This window comes from Artemia franciscana, chromosome 3 (genome assembly GCF_032884065.1).
Source record: "Artemia franciscana chromosome 3, ASM3288406v1, whole genome shotgun sequence".
In the NCBI taxonomy this organism is placed as follows: Eukaryota; Metazoa; Arthropoda; class Branchiopoda; order Anostraca; family Artemiidae; genus Artemia; species Artemia franciscana.
Window position 1 is genome coordinate 50024120 of NC_088865.1, and position 20513 is coordinate 50044632.

At 31.9% G+C, this 20513-nt stretch overlaps 1 protein-coding gene across 2 annotated transcripts in view; it reads right to left on the bottom strand.

The window, feature by feature from the left end:
• The window catches only part of LOC136025368 (uncharacterized), a 172776-nt gene that overhangs the window by 73610 nt on the left and 78653 nt on the right, over nucleotides 1-20513 (bottom strand). For both annotated transcript variants that reach the window (XM_065701329.1, XM_065701330.1), the window contains exons 32-39: nucleotides 19130-19254; nucleotides 18093-18397; nucleotides 17515-17666; nucleotides 15727-16010; nucleotides 13665-13881; nucleotides 12495-12632; nucleotides 7703-7827; nucleotides 2880-3184 (exon numbers count right to left, since the gene is read on the bottom strand). In XM_065701329.1, coding sequence (XP_065557401.1) covers nucleotides 2880-3184; nucleotides 7703-7827; nucleotides 12495-12632; nucleotides 13665-13881; nucleotides 15727-16010; nucleotides 17515-17666; nucleotides 18093-18397; nucleotides 19130-19254 — 1651 coding nt within the window. The remainder of the gene's footprint in view (nucleotides 1-2879; nucleotides 3185-7702; nucleotides 7828-12494; nucleotides 12633-13664; nucleotides 13882-15726; nucleotides 16011-17514; nucleotides 17667-18092; nucleotides 18398-19129; nucleotides 19255-20513) is intronic.

Consider the following 20513-nt stretch of genomic DNA (forward strand, 5'->3'; position numbering starts at 1 on the left):
TAAAAGCTATTAAAGATAACTTTGATGTTATACAACCTCAGCAAAGAAGTGGCATTTACATGAATGTTAAGCATATGATTGAAAAATTACATAGTTCGCTAGGTAGTAGAGCTGCTGGAAATACATCTGATGAATTGAGAAATGAATTATTCAAAAATAACATTATTAAGAAAATTGACTATAGTATTATTTGCAACATGAATCTCAGAATTAGAAGTGTTTGAAAAAATACTTTTCTAATAAAAGGTTTTGATTATTATTAGTGGTAACAAAAGTGAGATCGAACAGTCTTATACAAGTAATCCTATCATGTTAGATTGAAACATTGACTTTGAAGTAGCTTTAACTCAATGTGCACAACTGAATTCATGGTATAGCATTAGTTATCAGTTTAAACCCAATACACTTGAATACAGGTAAGACAATAAGGATGAATGGGTTAACGTTGTTATACCCAAAGGGTTGTTTGATGAAGAGGGTTTAAATTAAGATGAAATAAATGAAGATAGATATCAACAAGAAGATTTGAAATGAGATTTCAGTAATGCTAATGAAGAATATTCTAACGTTTATCAACGATTTTTACAGTAAAGATATAAACATAAAAACGTTGATAGTGCAATAATTGTCAGTATATCCTTTATTTTGTTTCTATTTTTCAAAGCATGAATTGAAATATTATCAAAGTGGATCAACTACTGATGTAGAAATGAAACTTTTATTCATTTCTTTTATTCATTAAACTTTTATTCATTTGAAATGAAACTTTAAATCAATATAATATTTACTGCGTTATATTTTCAGAAAGAAAAGCGATCTTGGAGATCATTGATAGTAATTTATATGTTAATATATGTATTTCTCTCGATTCAGAATTTCTAAAAAACAAAATTAGCAACTAATAAATGGAGAATATTTTAAGCGAAGTGAAAATGGAAAATAAATATATTCGAACTATTGGGAAAGAAGATTTAGACATTGGAATGAAATATACGATTACAGGAATGACATGTGTTACAGCTACTTAAGGAAATAAAGTCATTACTACTATTGATTTTAAAGGTGGAATGGTTTCGATTATAAAGCAGCTGATCCTAAAAAAAAATTAAAAATTAGGTAAAGTTATGATTTTAAAGGCCATTGAAAAAAAATAAAGATAATAAAAACTAGTTAGATATTGATATCGAACTACTCACTAAATATTAAATTGTTGTATTTTATTGGTAGTATAAGAAAAATGAAATATCAATTAATCTAATTCTCATTTCAGAATACAGTTTTGATATTAAAGCTAATGATGCGAAATCGTAAGAATGTTGGAAATTGTAATTTAAATGGTGTGATTTCGATTGAAAAGGGGGTAATTTGATGGGTTGATCTAGTTGGGGCCTAGAACTCGTGTTTACATAGTGAAAAAGTATAAAAATGAGACCAAATGTGCCATTTTTGTGACAATTTGATTTCCAAGGACCTGTTTTCATTTTGAATGTACTCTCATTTCATTTGGGATGGAAAATTATGAAATTGTTTCAGATGTTCGTTTAAAATAGTGCAAATTTGATAGAAAAAGGGGGTAAATTTATTTGATTTGATGAATGGTCCAGAACATACATTTACTAGACTACTAATATGTAACAGACAAGAGCATCCCGTAGAAAAGATTCTCTATGACGTAACATGCACATGGGTCTCGAAGAAGCCTGAAAAAAGTCTCGGGATTGGGATTCGAAGGGATACTGGCCCGTAGAATACCTTATGTCGATAATACTAATACTGTTGATAAGTCTTAACGAATGTCGTTGGTGAAAAAATTAGTCTCGTAATTGGATAGAAATAATATTAACTGTTAAAAGGCGAAAAAATGGTTTCTACTGATAGACTGCGAAATGGTATAAATTTGTCTAATTGCATCAGCTGTATATTATATGTGTTATAACTAACATTGAAAGCCATACATAGTCCTATTTATTATATATTTGAAACAAATATATTATTGTTGAGCACAGTAAAGGTGGATTAAAAAGTAGTTAAGTAATTTAGAAAAATAAAATAAAAGAATGAGAAGGAGTCCATGAATGCAAATATTTGTATTTGAAAAGTCATTCATGAGGGTTTTTTGTGCAGCTATTGTTCGAGTAACTTGTGAATTTGATTTTCTGTTAGAGGAGGATTAAGAGGTTAAAAAAATACATCATTTTTCAGAAGTTATGTAGAACAAATTCAACCACTAAAAAGTGATTGAATGTATTCTCATTATCCAAAACACATATACGAAAATAAAGGAAAAGCATCTGTTTTGTTTTTACAAGTCTGTTTAACAAATACAAGGAAGAGCAGAAATTTCTATTGATATAAAATCTTTTCTGAAGCTTTTTTAAGGAGCTAACCGATTTTGAGGCGTACATAATGCATATTTCTTATTAGTAAAATAATTATATGGTAGTAAAAAACAAACAATAATCGTGTAGAGGTAATATAAATAATAGTTAGCTGGAAGCGAAATTTCATACATAAAACAATGAAATAAAACAAAAAGAGAAAGAGAAGAATCTAACATTAAGTTATAGTGCGAAACTATTCAACTTAGTTAGCTTATAAAATTGGTAACTAGCTGAAAATAAGAAAGAGAAAACAATAGCAAAGAAAAATAAAGAATAAAAAAAATAACAAAACAAAAAATTTTGTCCCCTCCCCCCTGAATTACAAAGTTCGAAGTCTCCCTGGCCTCGTTCTTTCTTAAGCTTTATCTGAAAGTCTCATTTCCATTCCCCAAGCTGTTCTCAAGGTATATCAGATACAATAACTGTACCTCTTACTTAAAAAAAAACAACAACAAAAAAACATGTTAGTGAGCATTTTACGAAAAGAAAGTAACTTGCCCGTTGCTGCATGCGCATTTCAAAACTGAGTCCGAACAGACAGCAAATTCATCCCCTCCAGACTGACATTTAGGAGTATCACAAGGTGGCGTGACTAATTCGAACTGTAGCGTGTTCAAATCCAATTGCAGAAGTTGTATTCCTGGTAAGCTTACAAAGTCTTGACCACCAAGGACCATTGATGCAGTTTCCAAATTAGCTTCAGGTGAAATTGCCACATCACTTAAAATCCTTACTTCCAATTGAACGCGTGAATTCAAATTCGTAATAGATATTGAGAAAAGTTCGATACCATAGCCCCGTAGCTATAAATAAATAACCGCTTATTAACACGAAGTGTCTAAATGAGTGCACTAGGATTCCCTCATTGTGCACTTCAGGCAAGCCAAGCAATAGCGTTTCAATATTTTGTTAAGTTTGCGACTTTTGTTCTATTCATTTGTTGAAAAACTTCAGAATGAAATTAAAAATCATAAGAAATCTAACAAATACGTAACCCTAAATTTAATTGTTATGCATCTTAATTTCAGTAGTTATTCTGTTCTCAGTAGCTATTATGTTCTCATTGAATTAACATGGAAAGTGGATTTTATTTATGATAGAAACTAATGACCAAAAGTTGACTTAATCTAGACTTTATTTCATGCGGGTGATTTGCTTTTTGTGTGTGTGTTACCTGTTTATGGATATTTGCAAAGTAAAATTAATGTAATCAGAGGCTACTTTAATCAGAGAGACTGTTTCATTTCAAAGCGCTGGCTGGCTATTGTTTATTTTGAGTAAGTTTTCGTTCGATTATTTTTTTAGAGAAGATTTAACACATTTGCAGGAATTTATTGTTAGTATTAAAGAAATTAAAGATGACGGCTATTACGAAGGATTACTTCGACCAGAAGCATCAAGAACTTGTTCAGTCGGTGCCTAGTCTGGAACAAAGAATAGGTGCTCTCTCTAAGGAAAATTCCCACCTTTGACAGCAAAATTGCGTTTTGAAATCAGAGTTAATTAGTGCAAAAAAATTGTGCCTGCATTCTCAGCTTGCCTCAAAAAGACAGAATCTTCTACTTCATGGAATTCCCCTTTTGTCTGGGTAAAGTCCAGAAACTGTTGCTTGCGAACTTTTGACTGATATCGGGTTGGCAAATGCTGACGCTATTCCATTTGTGAAGTGCTATGACTTGAACAGTAATAGACAGACAGGGGATACCACTATGTCTTCTGCTAGGAATAAGTCTGAGCCAATGGTAGTCACGTTGGACAGCATCAGTGATAAATATAATGTTATGCGGAACTATGGAAAGCTAAAAGGCTCTCGTAAAAGTATCAGTTACAATCTACCGTGAAACCTAGCGCCGCACCATACAGAACTTTTAGCGTATATGTATTCTGCTACTCCGTTTGTAAAAGTAGCGGAAAACAGAGTTATTTCGAAAGGGGTTAATATTTGGCTTGAAGCTAAAAAAAAATTCGAAAGAGAAAAACTGGACACGTGTAACGGATACCTGCTTTGATTTATTAAAGATCTCTCTTAGTGCGTCTAACGCGATCATCCCTTCAATTGTTAAAGAAAACTTATTTTTGTTGCTTATTTTCCTTATATTGTTTCATCTGGTTCCTTCCTTTGTTTTTAGTATCCTTATGGTATATCCATTGTTATATTTATTATAATATGATTATGCTCCTGCGTGGGTTAATGTTGATTTTCGAATGAATCCCCAACAATTCCTTTTCCTTATTTGTGTTTATCTCTTAGTTTTTCCTTATTTCTTTTTCCTTATCATTCCTTACTTTTCTCACTTATCCTTATCTCTGTTATATTGCTTTTTGATTTTTTTCCTTACTTTTTTCCTGTCCACTACTCCTTATTCAGCGGTTTCGGCAATTACTTTTTTTTTCAGTTTTGTGTGTGTGCAAAAATGAGTTCAGCGTTACGTCTGTATAGATGCCATAGCTCTTTTGTGATGTTGACAACCTTTGGTCTGGTGAGTTTATCGTGGATTGGATTTACCATCCACCGTAAGTAAAATGACAACTTCATTTAATCCTTTAGATATTAAAACTATAATTAATAATTCAACTGGAAGTACAAATCACAAGCACGATGATCCTAAGTAATGATCTTACTATTACAAGTAAGTATGTTTTGCAATTAAATGGTTCTGCCTCCTCTAAACGAGATGGTAATTTCTTATTGTTTTGCCTTAACATTCAGGGGCTTTGCTCGTCTTCTGATGAGTTGGAACGAACCGTTAGTTGTGGAGCTTCTAATTGTACTGTATTATCTTAAAGTTTCTTGGATATAACTATAGATATACTTGTAGATATTACGAGATATAGGATGGAGAGGCTGAGCAGGAAATGGATGCCAACTGGAAAAAGAAAATTTATTCGTGGAAACTTAACAAGGCTTCATCATCTGCAGCTTATCATCAACGGTTCAAGGCCTATAGGAGCATATTTAATTATCTGTGTCGGAAGGCCAAGTCTCGGTATTATCATAGGAAATTCTCTCAGGGTGGAGAGAACGTTAGGAAGACATGGCGTATAATTAGTTTGGTCCTGAGACCAATTCCCCCTCTACCCTCCATTCCAACAACGCTGATAGTCGATGGTAAAACTGTTCAAGAAGAAGAAGATGTTCAGCGAGAACTTACCTCTTATTTTGCTAGTATAGGGAAGACGACTTCTTCTTCTACAAGCTTTGCAACTTCTCATTAAGATTTCAGAGCCTCTCTTGCACCCTCAGGTTTAAAGTTAATGGTATTGACCTCTGTTTATGAGTCTGAGATAGTTCGTATTGTGAATTCTTTTAAAGAATCGTCTTTTTCAGGGCCAGACAGAATTTCTACAAGAGTTATCTATGCCATTTTCTCAGCTACTTTGTCACCATTGGCTGAGGTTGTCAATCTGTCTTTCGAGATAGGAATTTTCTCTCAATTTCTCATCCAAGCTAAGGTTACAGTGCTCTATAAAGGTGGTTCTGTAAGGGTTTTGCTAATTATAAGCCAATTTTTCTCCTATCTGTTTCCAACAAAATTTTTGAGAAGGCTATGGTGCTATCTAAGCTTATTAAATTTCTAGATGCAAAAAAATTACATGAATGCCGGTTCGGATTCCGAGCCAATCACTTTACAGAGAATATTGCGCAGCTCTCTTGAATTTCATTCATTCGGCAATATATACCGATCTTATCCCGACAGCTCTAATTTTGGAAATTCATAAGGCTTTCGATTCTTTAACCCATCGGATTCTCATTTGGAAACTATCGTATATTGGTATAAAATCAAATGCTTTCTCTTGGTTTGAATCATATCTTTCTGGTAGGCTTATTTCAATTGATCTGTTTTTCCGGAGGCAGTGTGTGGTAGATTACGGCATCCCTCGGGGATCTGCTCTTGGCTCCGACTTATGTTAATAAGCTGTGTCATCTTGATGTTCTTTCGTGATCCAATACGACTTCTAATGATGATTTTCCAGTCCTTTTGAAGATGATACCACTCTTGGGACCCTTGGAAAGACCGAATGTGATATCAGGTTTAAATTTGTAGCAATATTTGAGAGATTACTTTCATGGTTTGGTAAAAATTACTTGGCCAATTTACACACCTTCAGCTGTCATAAGGCTCCTTGCGAAGACCAGAAAATCGGGTGGTCTAGTTTCTTGGTATCTTTTTTGATAAGAGGCTTTAGCTTAAAAACCATATCACCACGATTAGTATTAAGGTCTCAGGAAGTTTGGGTATCATTCAAAAACTCGGACACATATTTCCTAGATCCATTCTGAAGCTTCTTTTTTTCATGGGTTGTTGCTTAAATTGCATCCCCCTTGTATCCCTTGCCATGGAGCCTTTCGAGGGGGAATAATAGCATTTTATTTCCAATCTGTATTTATTGGTGAATAGAAAACTAAACTCTTAACTCTGAAAAAGATATTTTCAATTGCGGTTATGTACTACAAGTTATTTTTTTTTGTGATTGAAGACATCTCAGGGTGGATTTAAAACTTTAAATCACGGAATGAAATTTCTTGATCTGCCGAGTCATTGTTAACTTTAAATTTTTAGGCTGATAGAAATATGACGCTTGAGGCCAATCTTTATGGATTCTTTCTGTTCTTGTTTCCAATTGGAAATTTAAAACTAATATTTAGATATTTTTGAATATATTGCTTTCCATTTCTGTAGGAGCCACCAAGCCTGGAACAAGTTACACCATACTGGCACTTGAAAAATGCCACACATGGTTTCCGAAAGTGGGCACCACTCGACGGAACAAGCCCTAGACTTTCCAGAGAACTCTAAAAAATTCCTTCGGATTGCAACCAAAGGAAGAATCTATCTTAAACTACTCATTAAACTTCTTAACCACATGTGATATAAAGATTCCATCTTTATTCATCAACAGAAACCTACGTTTTAGAAAATAATAATTGATGATAATTTGAAAAAAAAACATAGAGTTGATTATATATTTCACTCAATATTCTTTCTATTAAAATCGCTTCAGGTTAATAACTTTTGAGTATTTATGACACTCCTATCTGTACATCTGAGAAAGTCGAAAAGGGAGAGGGGAGAGAAAGAAAAAGAGAGAGAAGTAGAGGGAGGGGGAGAGAGAGAAAGAGGGAGAGTGTGAGAGACAGAGAGAGAGAGAGAGAAAGAGCAGACAAACTTTATAAGGAAACCTTGGATCTTAGGAAGAGAGAAAAAAGAATCAAACTTCAAAGCAAAATCCTTCAATAGAAAGAGGTTCCCATAGGTTCGGGATAAAGACTTATCAATACTTATCAATATCCACTGATTGATTTTGGATTAAATACTTACAGCTAAATCAATTGCAGTAATTAGGGTGATATATCGCGTGGTTGTGGGGTCGTCGTAGTCCGAGATCCATTGATTAGTCAGTTGAATTGAAATTTTCTGTTCAACAAATCTAGACTGAGATGGATCTAAAAAACAAGCGAATACAATTATTATTCTTAGGTGAAAAAATACAGAAATCTGGCAAGTAATTTTTTCCGGACACATTTTAATACAGTTACAGTTTTTATATTCATAATAGGAATGTCATTAATGCACTAATATCGTGTCTAATCCAAATCTGTCTCTGTTTCAGTTATTAAATAATAAAAACAAGTTTTTTTTTCAACTGACAGTAAGGAGCAACACTAAAAATTAAAACGAACAAAAATTATTACTTATATGAAGGGGATTGCCCCCTCCTCAACACCTCGCTCCTTACGCTAAAGTTTTTAGTACTTTAAAAAAGCTTCTTACTTTTCTAATTAAACGAACCGTTGTGTTTCAGTCCAGGGGTCGTTCTTATAGAATTGGGAACAAATTCAAACTTAAGCGTAAAGAGAGAGGTGGTGAGGAGGGGCAATCCCCTTCACATACGTAATAATTTCCGTTCGTTTTAAGTTTTAATGTTGCTATTTACTTTCAGTTGTAAAAACTTATTTTTCTATTTAATTTCCGACCCAGTATAATCAAAAACCATTTAAAATGGGAACAAAATTAACATCCCAAGGGTAATCAAAATTAACTAACAACAACTCACTTATCACAATACAATTTCAATAAATCAACATAAATTTAAGTTTTCGTTTGATTTTTGAATTAGTTTTGAAGTATTCAATTTAGAAGTATAATTATTCCAATTATTCCAAAAATTCCAAAATTTTTTATCAATAAATCAACATAAATTTAAGTTTCGTTTAGCTGTTTTAATTGATTTTGAAATATTCAATTTAGACGTATAATTATTCCAATACCGAATTACTGAGTTTCGAAGCGAAGGTTTCGACCTTTCATTTATTATTCTTGGCTAATACAATTTATTAAAATTTCTAATTAGATGTTCCTGCTCAACACTTTTAAGTGGGAAAAGGTTCGAAAAGCAAAAAAATGAGGGAAGCAAACCATGGTCATACTTCAGTTTGAAGAGGGTAGATTCAACAGTCACAAAATGTCTTATAGGAAGGATATTAAGGAAGCAATACAGAGAATCTGCTGACGACTTCACTGGATATAATTTAGGGGAAGGCGAGTAACTCTTAAGGATCCACAAATCTTTGTTCTATTGTCTCTGAAGTAGCACAATTTGAGAACTAAATGTTTTAAGGTAAACAAGTGATGAAAACATTAAATGAGAATGAATAAGTGAATAATAAAGTAATCTGATTGATTCAAAGGAAAGGGATAACCTGAGTCTTCACATTATCTCAATATTTCTTCCCAATTTCATCCGCAGATTAGATGAGGCTTTCATTATAGATTAGAGTCAAGGAAGACTCTGAGGTATTGCATAGTTGCTGCTCGTGAAATCTTTATTATAAAATCAGTTGATTCAATTAGTTGAAGCTCAGGAACTGCAGCGTTACATCACGAGAAAATCACGATTTTGTTTTATCACTGTTAAGAGCTAAGTAATTTGACTCAAGCCACAATAGAAAATGGTTGAAAGCCTCTTCCAATGTAAGTTTCAAACAGCTCACATCTTTCCCTGCGAAAGTACACGCATTGCCATCCCCAAATTGCAAATTTAAACCAAATATTCTCATTGGGTTATTCAGGTCGTTCATATAAATTAAGAAAAGTAGGGGACCAAATATTGGCCTTTGCGGGACACGAGCGGTATTAGATTGAAGAGTAATTACAGATGAAACATCACCTCCATCAACATACTGAGAACGGTCCTTAATATAAGATATTGTTAGGGAATTCGCTGGCCCTCTTATAGCGTAATATTGAATTTATGCATTAAAGTATCATGACATATTGAATCAAACTTTTTTCAATGTCAAGAAAAACGGATGCTGCAATTTCTCAAGAATATCATGGAAACACTGTGTTAGCAATAGGACCGCATGATCGGTAGAATTAAATTAGCGAAATCCGAACTGTAGCTGATTTATCATTTCAAAATGATCTAAAAAACACACTATTCTATTATATAGACAACGCTTAGTTATTTTAGAAAAGACCAACAGGAGCGATAAAGGCCGAGAATTTGACAGATTTTTATCTCCCCTCCTTTGTAAAGAGCCAATATTCTTGTATCTTTTAATGACGAAAAAATGTCCCGTTTTTAAATGCCACGTTTATTACATGACATAAAATGTGCGAGATTTGGGAGAATATTTATTTTGACAGAAATGTCGATAATCTATCAATACTCTCAGAATTACCGTTTTTCAAAGGAGTAATTATATTCTTTAATTCTTGTTCAGAAGCCGGTGTTAAAAATATTGACTTATCATGTGATGGCGGAAAAAATGTTCTAAAATCATTTTTATTTTGAGTCCTTGATTTTGATGAGGCAGCGGACTCTGAAGTTTTTTCACCTATTTTAGCAAAATACCAGTTCAGGGCATCTGCTATTTTCTTTTTATTATTAAGAGGTACTTGATTTTCAGGCATGCACATTTTATCTGGAAAACTTTGATACTTCATCTTACTAAGGCAATCAAGTCTTTTTCGTAACGAACTTTCTCAAACTATTGCTAATAATTAATCCTTTTTTCCCATCGAAGAATTCTTGACAGTTGACCTTTTAAATTCAGAAATATTTTCATCAGATGGACAGTTAAGTTGCCTTCCGAATAATTGATTTTTAAACTTTATAGATCGTAGTATACCTTCGGTTATCCATGGCTTTGAGATTGATGACGTCTCAGCCTAATCTTTATCACTGGACATGTTTCATTTAATATTTCCTTAAACTGCTTTAAAAATAAATCCATCACGTGGTTCACATCCTCAGATTCGAAAGGTCCATTATCATTCATAATACTTAATCTTTCTTTTAATAGTTGTAGGGTATTTTTATTGATTATTTAAAAAAATTTTTGCTCGGTTTAAACTCATTTTTTAATTAAGAAAACAAAATGAAATGAGCGGAAGAGTCCACCAATATTATCCATATTAGATTTGTCTCAAAATTCGTCAAAATATTGTCAATCAGTGAAGCTGACGTTACAGTTATTCTTTCAAGTATGCTTCTAAGTGATAATAAACCATACGACAGGCACTTCGATAGAAAATCTATCGCATTTTTGTTAAGTCAGTCATTTCTTTATCTTTTTGTCTGATGTGAATCATAAATCAAATTGATGTTAAAGTCTCCCATCAAGATTATCCTTTTAAAATTGCATGATATTAGCTTCATGAAGGTAATAAGTGACGACGAAAAAGAAGAAAGTGATACATGAGGGGGCTTATTATAGATGCAAAATTCTCATTATGTATTTTCAATTGTAAAATTAAATATTCCAATTTAATTTTTTCATACAAGTCATTAAAATCTGTTATTTTTCGCAAAAGAATATCATGAAGAACGTAACACCCGACTTATCCCTTATTTTTGATACAAGTGATTTTTCAAAGAAATTATAACCTTGAATTTGGACTAAAGAAGAAAGATTATCATTAAGAAATGCTTCACACACCCCAATCAACAAAACATCATGAATGAGAAGAAACGCCGATAGAAAATCCATAGACTTTTATCGAAACAGTGTAGTCTAAAAGTAGATTGACAGATTTATGTTTTTCGTTTTCTTATATATTCTTATTAGCACAATTATTACACCATAATTAAACTTTCTTAAGAGACCTTTCAAAACATGGAATCACATGTATACACAAAAAACACAAAAATGCTGTCAGAGAGACACAAAAGTCAATTCCCCATTATTTGATAAATGTTGTTTCCCCAGCAGGAATCCCTCAAACCTAAAAACTACGGTAATTGTCCCCTGTTCATTCAGAGTGAATACTTTAACGGAACAGCATTATGTGGATGAGAAAGATTTTCTTTTATTTCACTACGTTGAGAATGGAGGATTTTATTTCTTAGTGTTTGGTTCAAATAATGGCATTTTTCGTTTCAAAGATACCAAAAACAATATTAAAATATAGGATGATCTGTTGTGTATTTGTTTTCTTTTTTATCCTAAAAGAGGGGACTCATTATAAAGCACTGAAATTTACAGCAAGATATATTTGAAGCTGTTGAATGGAACGTTGTTAACGTCACTTTAGGAAGACAGGTGATCAGAGAATACAAAATTGTAACTGTAACACTGTAAGAATACAAAATATTTAAAATTGTATTTTGTATTCTAAATTGTGATTCACACTTTGATTTTACCTACTGTACATTCTGTTTTACATTCCAAAGAATAGAATACTGTTGATTTCCCCGAAGCTGAATTAATATATCTTCTTTGTCTTCTGTTATTCTTATCCTTCTAGATATCGCATAATTAGATATCGCTATGACCATCGCATAATTAGAGGTTTGAAACCTTCAAAACATAGCGTTAATGGAGAGTTTTCTTGTTGAAGAACAAGAACAACCATTTTGTTCTTGATAGTATACAGGATACAGTATACCCATAGATAGGATACAGATAACGGCCGAAAGTTGTTTTAAGCTTTTTTTTCCAATTTATATATTTGAAAATGATTTATAAAATTACAAATTACAACCAGGCAAATGCTGAATTAATGTTGAAACAAATGACAGATACTGCTAATAAATTTATTTTCAAGTTATCAATTATGACCGTAGTCGTAAAATTTCCTAATGATAACAAATAAAAGTTATTACCTAATTTGCAACTTCCTTCGATCAAGGTTTGTGGGAAAGGACAGGTACATTGGAATCCAACTTCACTGGCTATCACTGTACAACTTTGTCCCGGTAGACAAGCATCATCAGTACAAAGGCTTGCATCGATTTGTACGACTAAAAAACAAAGATATAAAATACAGTTGAATAACTTCTATTGCAGCTTGAACTACGTTGGTTGTTATGTTACGGGTTAAACAAATTAGAAATGTGTTACAACATTTTTATCGACTTACTACATTTTGATATAAAAGATTTGCATCATATGCAATAAGAAGAACAAGAATGTAAGAGCATAGAAGAATGTCTATGTAAGAGTGTGCAAAAAAAAAAATTGGTAAAGTATATGTTAGACTAAAGAATAATAACAGAAGTATTATGAGAACGACTATTAAAAAAGGCTATAATATAATTATATGAATTTGTTGCCCATCATAACTATAAGATAAAAAACTGATGGAGTAATGAAGAAAGAAAAGAAAAAGAAACAACTAAATTTTTACAAATACAAACGAAACCAAATAAAAGCAGAACTGACAAGAGAAAAATACAATTGAAAGCGGTTAAATGTAAGAACTAACGCATGATCAACGAAAGAAAATTTCAGAAGTGCTTTCACCATTAATCTACCTCCAATACCTCTTATTTCTTTTCTGCTTCGCCGACACTGGACTAGCAACTCCATACCGCCAGTATTGGGAGCTATTGTTAGTCCAGAGAGCCAGTCGTAGGAAATAGTTTGCATTCTTGTAGAAATAGTTCCGTATATAACCTTAATATTTGAAGCAGTAAGAAGAGACCAAAGTGATGCAAGGGTGAGTAGATACAGAGGTACAATTACATTATGAATGCTAGATAAGATATGGCAGTTAAATTTAAACTTTAATACAACTAGTAATCAATGTGCGTTCAGAGATTTTCTGGCAAGACTGTATTTAAGAAATTGACATGAGACGTGAAGAATTGACCCCATTTGGAAACCAAGATTTGAGCGCCGATTTGAACGCAATGATTGAGCGGTGATTAATGAAGTATTACTTTGATTAAATTGATAGCCAGTACTTTAATACTTCCTATCAAAAAAATCAAAAATTTTGCTCAGAGAATAAGCAGCCATCAATTGAAGTAGTTGACATTGATCCATCTTACCTTTTTCAGAAATCAAGCTAGCAGTCTTTATTGAAACGTCTATTCCTGGGACGATCAACTCTAGAATCGAATCTAATACAGAAAAATCACTAAGTGTCAAGGAAACTTTTGCTTCAACACCGACACTATTGCTTCGAATAAAGGAGATCACCTGACATACACTGACATCTAGGTCAGTTACACTGGATATAAGCTGATCCTTCAAAATTGTATTGAACTGAAAGAACAAATTTGCATCAATCCCTTTTTATTAGTCATGTTAAATATTCTCACAAAAAACTTTGATTAGATGGTATGCTTGACTTAAGGCAGTTTGTCAAAAGGGGGTATATTAAAAACGGCTAAACGTGTTAAACTGGAACGTTCAGGGAAATATAAAGGTTTATTTGACCAATTTGTGATATGCGCACGCTACTAATCCTACTAACACCATTACTACTAATACTGCTACTACTACTACTACTATTAACACTCTTACTACTATTAATACTGGTATTACTACTGTTAATACTTGGGTGGTAACCCTATCCTCAATAAATTGCTCTTTTAGCTCCAGCAGAAAATTCACTCTACCACTCGAAAAATGCATTCGTGCCTAGCAAAAAAATACTATACGTAAAATTGGACAAATTTTACAGTTTATTGAGCTTTCTCCAGCAGTTGTGGGGGTTCGTGTTATCTCCAAATACATATTTTTTTCAGCCTTTAAACTATTTTGATCAAAATATCTATTTCGACATGCAACCGTGATCTGTCGTCTGGCAAAAAATGCATATTCAATATTTTTTAAGATAAGAGCTTGAAATCTCTACATTAGGGTTCTCTGATACGCTGAATAGGATGATGTGATTTTCATTAAGAATCTATAGCTTTTGAATTATGATTCAATGACTTTAATCAGTTTCCCTCTTTTTTTTTGAAAATGAGGAATATTTTCAAAGGCTCGTGACTCATGATATGTAAAATTAACATTAATAAATTTATATATTTTCAGTTAGTATAATAAGCGAATTCTTTTAATATATATATTAGTGTCAAACTTCCGTGTTTTTAGAGTTTCGTTCACTGTTGAGCCGGGTTGCTCCTAACTCATAATTCGAATGGCATGCTGAATGGATATTTGAACATATCAAATTCACTACATGCCTTCAAAATTGTCAAAAGGGTGTATCAGCTATAATACGAGAAAGATCGAGGGTATTACTTTGAAACATTAAGGGAACGTAAAAAAAGGGTTAATCAATATTTGCCTATAATCAAGCTAGTATAAGATGTCGGTTATATTTGATGAGCCTATCAGATACCTAAAGACTATGCAGATTTTAATTTCAGATATTTGAATATTTTCCTCCTTGCTCTTTATGGTACGAGGGACGTTTTGTCCAACATACAAATAGCAGCCCAAAACGTGGATTGTTATAGAGAAAATTCGAAATTATTTAAAATTTTCTTTTCTTGACCAACAAAAAAAAGACTAAGTGAATTGGAAATATAAAATTTGGAAATATTTTCCCAGACAAGAGGTTTTCCAAAGAAAAGTAACGAGTAATATCAAATGCAATATGAGCAAAAATAAAGTAAAATAGTTTTCGATGCGAAAAACTACCGTACAAAAACATTAAATAACGACCTCAAACACAAAGGGTAGTAGAAATAATGTCCCCTGGGTCTTCAAGAAAATTGAATGTAACTTGAACTTTACTCAAAACAAATCCCATTTTAATAGTGTCTTTTTTAGCTTTATTAGCTTCTAAATTTTTAAGACGTTCAGGAAAGAATATCAGATTGTATCAAAACTTCAATCCACATTTCAATCTTATAAAAAATAAAATCACATAGCTCGAAACAAATATTATTTTCAGTAAAGTTAATACTAAATTTCTGTATTTAGAAGGCTTAGAGATTATTTGTTTTTTGGTGGATTCTGCTTGTTTTAAGTTCGACTTAATTTCTGCTCATCTTTGGTGTATCTATCATCTCTTTTCATACGTGTATTGATACTTAAATTTAAACTGATGGAGATAGCTTGAAAATAAACATTTAAATACAAAAATTGAATTACCCAGGTTGTAATTTTTTCAATCAACAATAGCGATTCTATAGAGGTGATAGTTGAAAGGGAATCTGACCACTCAACACCACTGATCTCCAGCTGGTAATCTTTCGTTGCGAGTAGTTCTTGTTCTAGAATCGAGACGCATCCCTTCGGGGAAGGAACCATTGGAAACTGGCACCTACAGCTAAAAAAGCCAAAAGACAAGTCCTTTCTGCAGGTGGCACCAAGAAGAACACACTGGGCAGCATTTTCTTCTTTGGCGCAAGGTTCTATAGCTGTAGCCTTTATATCTGAAAACAAAAGTGGATTTCAGAAGAAGTAATAAGATTTGAAAGACAAAGAAAAGAAAAAAATCTTTACTTTCACTACTGAAAGGCTAAAACATGACTAGTTTATCGTATAATATAGTGTTTACGTTTAAATGAACAATATATTTCATTGCTATTTTTTTACTTTTACACTAAGAAAATTAGTTGCAGCGCAAAATAAACATTTGGGAATATCCATTGTTATTTGCTCAGTTTTTATTATTGAAAAATTTAATTTAAAGTTTAAAAAAGTTCAAACAATCCCGTCGGTAATAGAAGGCAGGTAAATAGTAAAATAAATAAATAGATTAGGAAAAAGACAAATCTCGAAATAATTCAAAAAAAGAAAGTAGAATTGTATCAGTTAAAAAACGTGACAATTACAGTCAATACATGAAAAATGCCAAGTATTTTTTTAAACCATAATTTGTAAATGACTCTCTCTAAACCATTTTTATTTAACCCATTTTTTAACCATTTTTTCTCTTAACAATTTGGCTCAATTGTTTTAAACGTCTTTCTATCATTCCTCATTTCAGAATTCTCCGAAGTGCAGTAAACCCTTTTCAACACTACTCCCCTTCGTTAACTTATGTTTGTTAAAAAAAATAAAACTTTTGAAATTGGGAAAGAAAAAAAACAATCTTCAGAATAAATCAATTGTTAGTAGTTATTTCATTCTGAAAAGACTAGGGTTTTGAATTGTCGCATAAAACTGGAGGTTATGACTTCCCCTGGAATCTAAATATATTATTTTCTTACCCAAAATAACAAATAGCCAAAAAATAATAAGAAAATACCTTGTAAAGTAAAGAGTAAGACAAAATAAATATTTTTAACAAAGACATATCTTGAAATAATTATGACAAACATAATGTATTTTTATCGGTTAAAATATGGGGCAATTAGAGTCAATATATAAAAAGTGATACGGATTTTTTCAAGAAGCATAATTTTTGGATGACCGTCTCTAAGCATTTTTGCCAAGCCTAGTAAACCCAAAAGCGGCTGGATATGCTCTATTTTCTTAAACTAATTCTAGTGTTCACCATTTTGATATCCATCGAACTCCAATAAATCCACTTCCAAAACCCCTTTGTTGAAATATGTTCAAAAAAAGGTAAAACTTTTCCAATTTGAAAAAAATAGAAATGGGAGAAAAAGGGAACAATTTTGTATCTATTAACCTCAAAAAAGCCATTTAAAATGAAGTTGATTTTAATTCAAGTTTAAATACAAAAAATTCTGATGAAATTAAAATAAAATCATCAGAATAAGTCAATTGCTAGTATTTTTTTGTTCTGAGCAAACTAAATTTTTGACATATTTCATGAAACAAAGGATTAAGACCTCCACTAGGACCCAAAGATACTATTTTTCTACCTAAAATAAGTAATTACCAAAAAACAAATATTATGATTTTGTTTTTTTTTCAATCTAAAGAAAACCTTGTTCAATTTTTTTTTAGAGAAACAATAAGTCTTACCAATGCATCCACCAATGTATGGAAGAAAACCTAGAGGACAAATACACTCAAAATATCCAGGCTGATTGATGCAGGAGGCAGATTCTGTTCCACAGGCATTTGAGTCTTCACATTCATCAATGTCCAAACAAACTCCCTCTTTAGCAACAAATCTTGAATAAAAAAAGAAAATCAATGTTAATTGAAGAATAAATTACAATAAATTTCAAAATGATATTTAGCCAACTAGGATGGCTTTGATTTTAAGATTTAATAGTTTTACATACTTTTTAATATAGGATTGAATTTTAAATTTAACACTTCTACCTTAAAAACTAAACTAGCTGACTTGGCAAGGTTTTTTTTTTATTAAATATAAAACTCTGGATTAAGCATAAGCTTGCCCTCAAGACGATATAGATATATGTCTTTTGAAATACGATAGTTGTTATAGTGCTATAACAACGTTTAAATCCTTCTAAATCACCATAAAAGCTCAATTTAGGACTTTTTTATTAGTTAATCAAACTAAACATTATATTTCTTAGGTTCATGTAAGTATATAAGAAGATTTATACTACATTTAGAAGTTAACTTACCCCTTGCTGCAAGCACATTTCAAAACTGAGTCTGAACAGGAAGCAAATTCATCCCCTCCAGACTGACATTTGGAAGTATCGCAAGGTGGCGAGACTAATTCGAAATTTAGGGTGTTCAAGTCAAACTGCAGAAGTTGTAATCCTGGTATGACTAAAACCTTTTGACCACCAAGGACTGTTAATGCAAGTAGGAGATTATCTGCAGCAGAAAGTGATATGTCGCTTAGAATTCTCAGCTCCAGTTGCACACGTGAATTCAATTTCATAATAGATATTGAAAATTGTTCGTAACCAAAACTTCTTACCTGTAAATGGAACAAACGCGTATGAACAAAAAGTCTCTAAATGAATTTACTTTTATTTTATTATTAAGCAATTTAATCCCGATAAATAGTAGAGATTTTTTGTCTTTTATAGTTTATTAGTGTTTCTGCTATTCATTGGCTGAAAGACTGTACAAGAAAATGAATATTAACAAAAATTAAGGGGAAATTTAATGATTTTTATTTTGTATTTATATTCATATTTTACTACTTTTTTTCGTGATATAATATCCTTTCTTATATTTTAATGTTCTTTTATGTCTTTTGAAAATAAACTTTAGATCCTATCCTATAGCCCCCTGATTTATCAAATCAAATCATTTTTAACTTGAACTTGCATTCTTATTGACATCCGAGAATAGACACGTATTAAGGTCAATATTTATATAAATCACGTGCTCTGATTTTCAAATTTCGTACTTTTCTGAAATTAGGTGCGTGTATTTGGCTTCTTTGTAAATAGGACAAATTAAAGCCACTTTAACGATTTTTTTGTGAATGAAAATGAGAGAAAAGAAAAGGAAAAGAAAAGAGAGAGAGATAGAGACTGAGGAGGGGGAGTGGAAAGAGAGAGAGAGAGAAAGGGTGGGAGATTGGAAAAGAACAAGTTTTTTTTTTAAGCAGGACCATTAAACAGTAGTTGGCTTCCTTCGGTTTTGGATAAACTTTTTTTGTTTTAATGAGTATAAAATTGACTTTTAAGCAAATACTTACAGCTAAATTTATTGCAGTAATTAGAGTAATGTATTTTGCAGATGCGGTGTTATCGTAGTCGGAGATCCATTGATTATTCAGTTGAATTGAAACTTTCTGCTCAACAAATCGAGATAGAGAAGGATCTAAAAAAAGAAACTAATGTAAATTATCGTTCGCAATTAATAAATAAAATAGAGGTCCTGCATACACACTCATAACTTATCTTTTTAATACATACTAGTCACAATCTTTTTTTATGAGAAATTTGTCATCCTACGGTTATAATAGAGTTTTTCAAAACAGTATGATCTAAAAGCAGTTAGATGGAAAACAATAAAATCTACTTTCGTTAAATATTTTCCGTTTTATGTTTTATATTTATGTATTCTTATTAGCACATTTATTACACTATAATTATACTTTCTTAAGACACCTTGCACAACAAGGGCTCACATATACACATACAAACACAAAAATGCTGCCAGAGAGACACACAAGTCGATTCCCCATTATTTGATAGCTGCTGTTGCTCCAGCAGGAATCCCTAAAACCCATAAACTATGGTAATTTTCCCTTTTCATTGAGAGTGAATATTCTTACGGAACATTATTATGAGGATGAGAAAGATTTTCTTTTTTTTCACTGCGTTGAGACTAGATGATTTTATTTCTTAGTATTTGGTTTTAATAATGGCATTTTTCGTTTAAAAGATATCAAAAACAATATAAAAATAGCATCCCTGATGTTCTGTTTGTGTATTTGTTTTCTTTTTTATCCTAAATGAGGGGACTTACTATGAAGCACTGAAAATTATCCCAAGATATTTTTGAAGTTGTTGAATGGGACGGTGTTAACGACAGTTTAGGAAGACGAGTGATCAGAGAATTTAATACTATATGAATGGAAAATAATTAAAATTGTAGATACTCTATTTAAAGCTTACAATTTTTCAAAGGAAGACAAAATACGGATGGAGAAATTCAAATATTAGTTTTTGATTGTTTATAGACTAAATTGTGCTTCGAACTTTGATTTTACCTACTGTACATTCTGTTTTACATTCCAAAGAATAGAATACTGTAAATTTCCCCGAACCTGAATTAATATATCTTCTTTGTCTTCTGCTATTCTTATCGTTTTAAATGTAGCTATGACTGTCGCGTAATTAGAGGTTTGAAACCTATATAACATAGCGTCAATCCTAGAGTTTTCTTGTCGAAGAACAAGAACAACCTTTTGATACAAGGCTAAAAGCATTAACAGGATACAGATGACGTCCGAAAACTTTTCTAAGTTTTTGGTTTCTCCAATTTATATATTTGAAAATAATTTACACAATTCCAAATTAACACCAGACAAATGCTGAATTAATGTTGAAACAAATGAGAGATGATGCTAATAA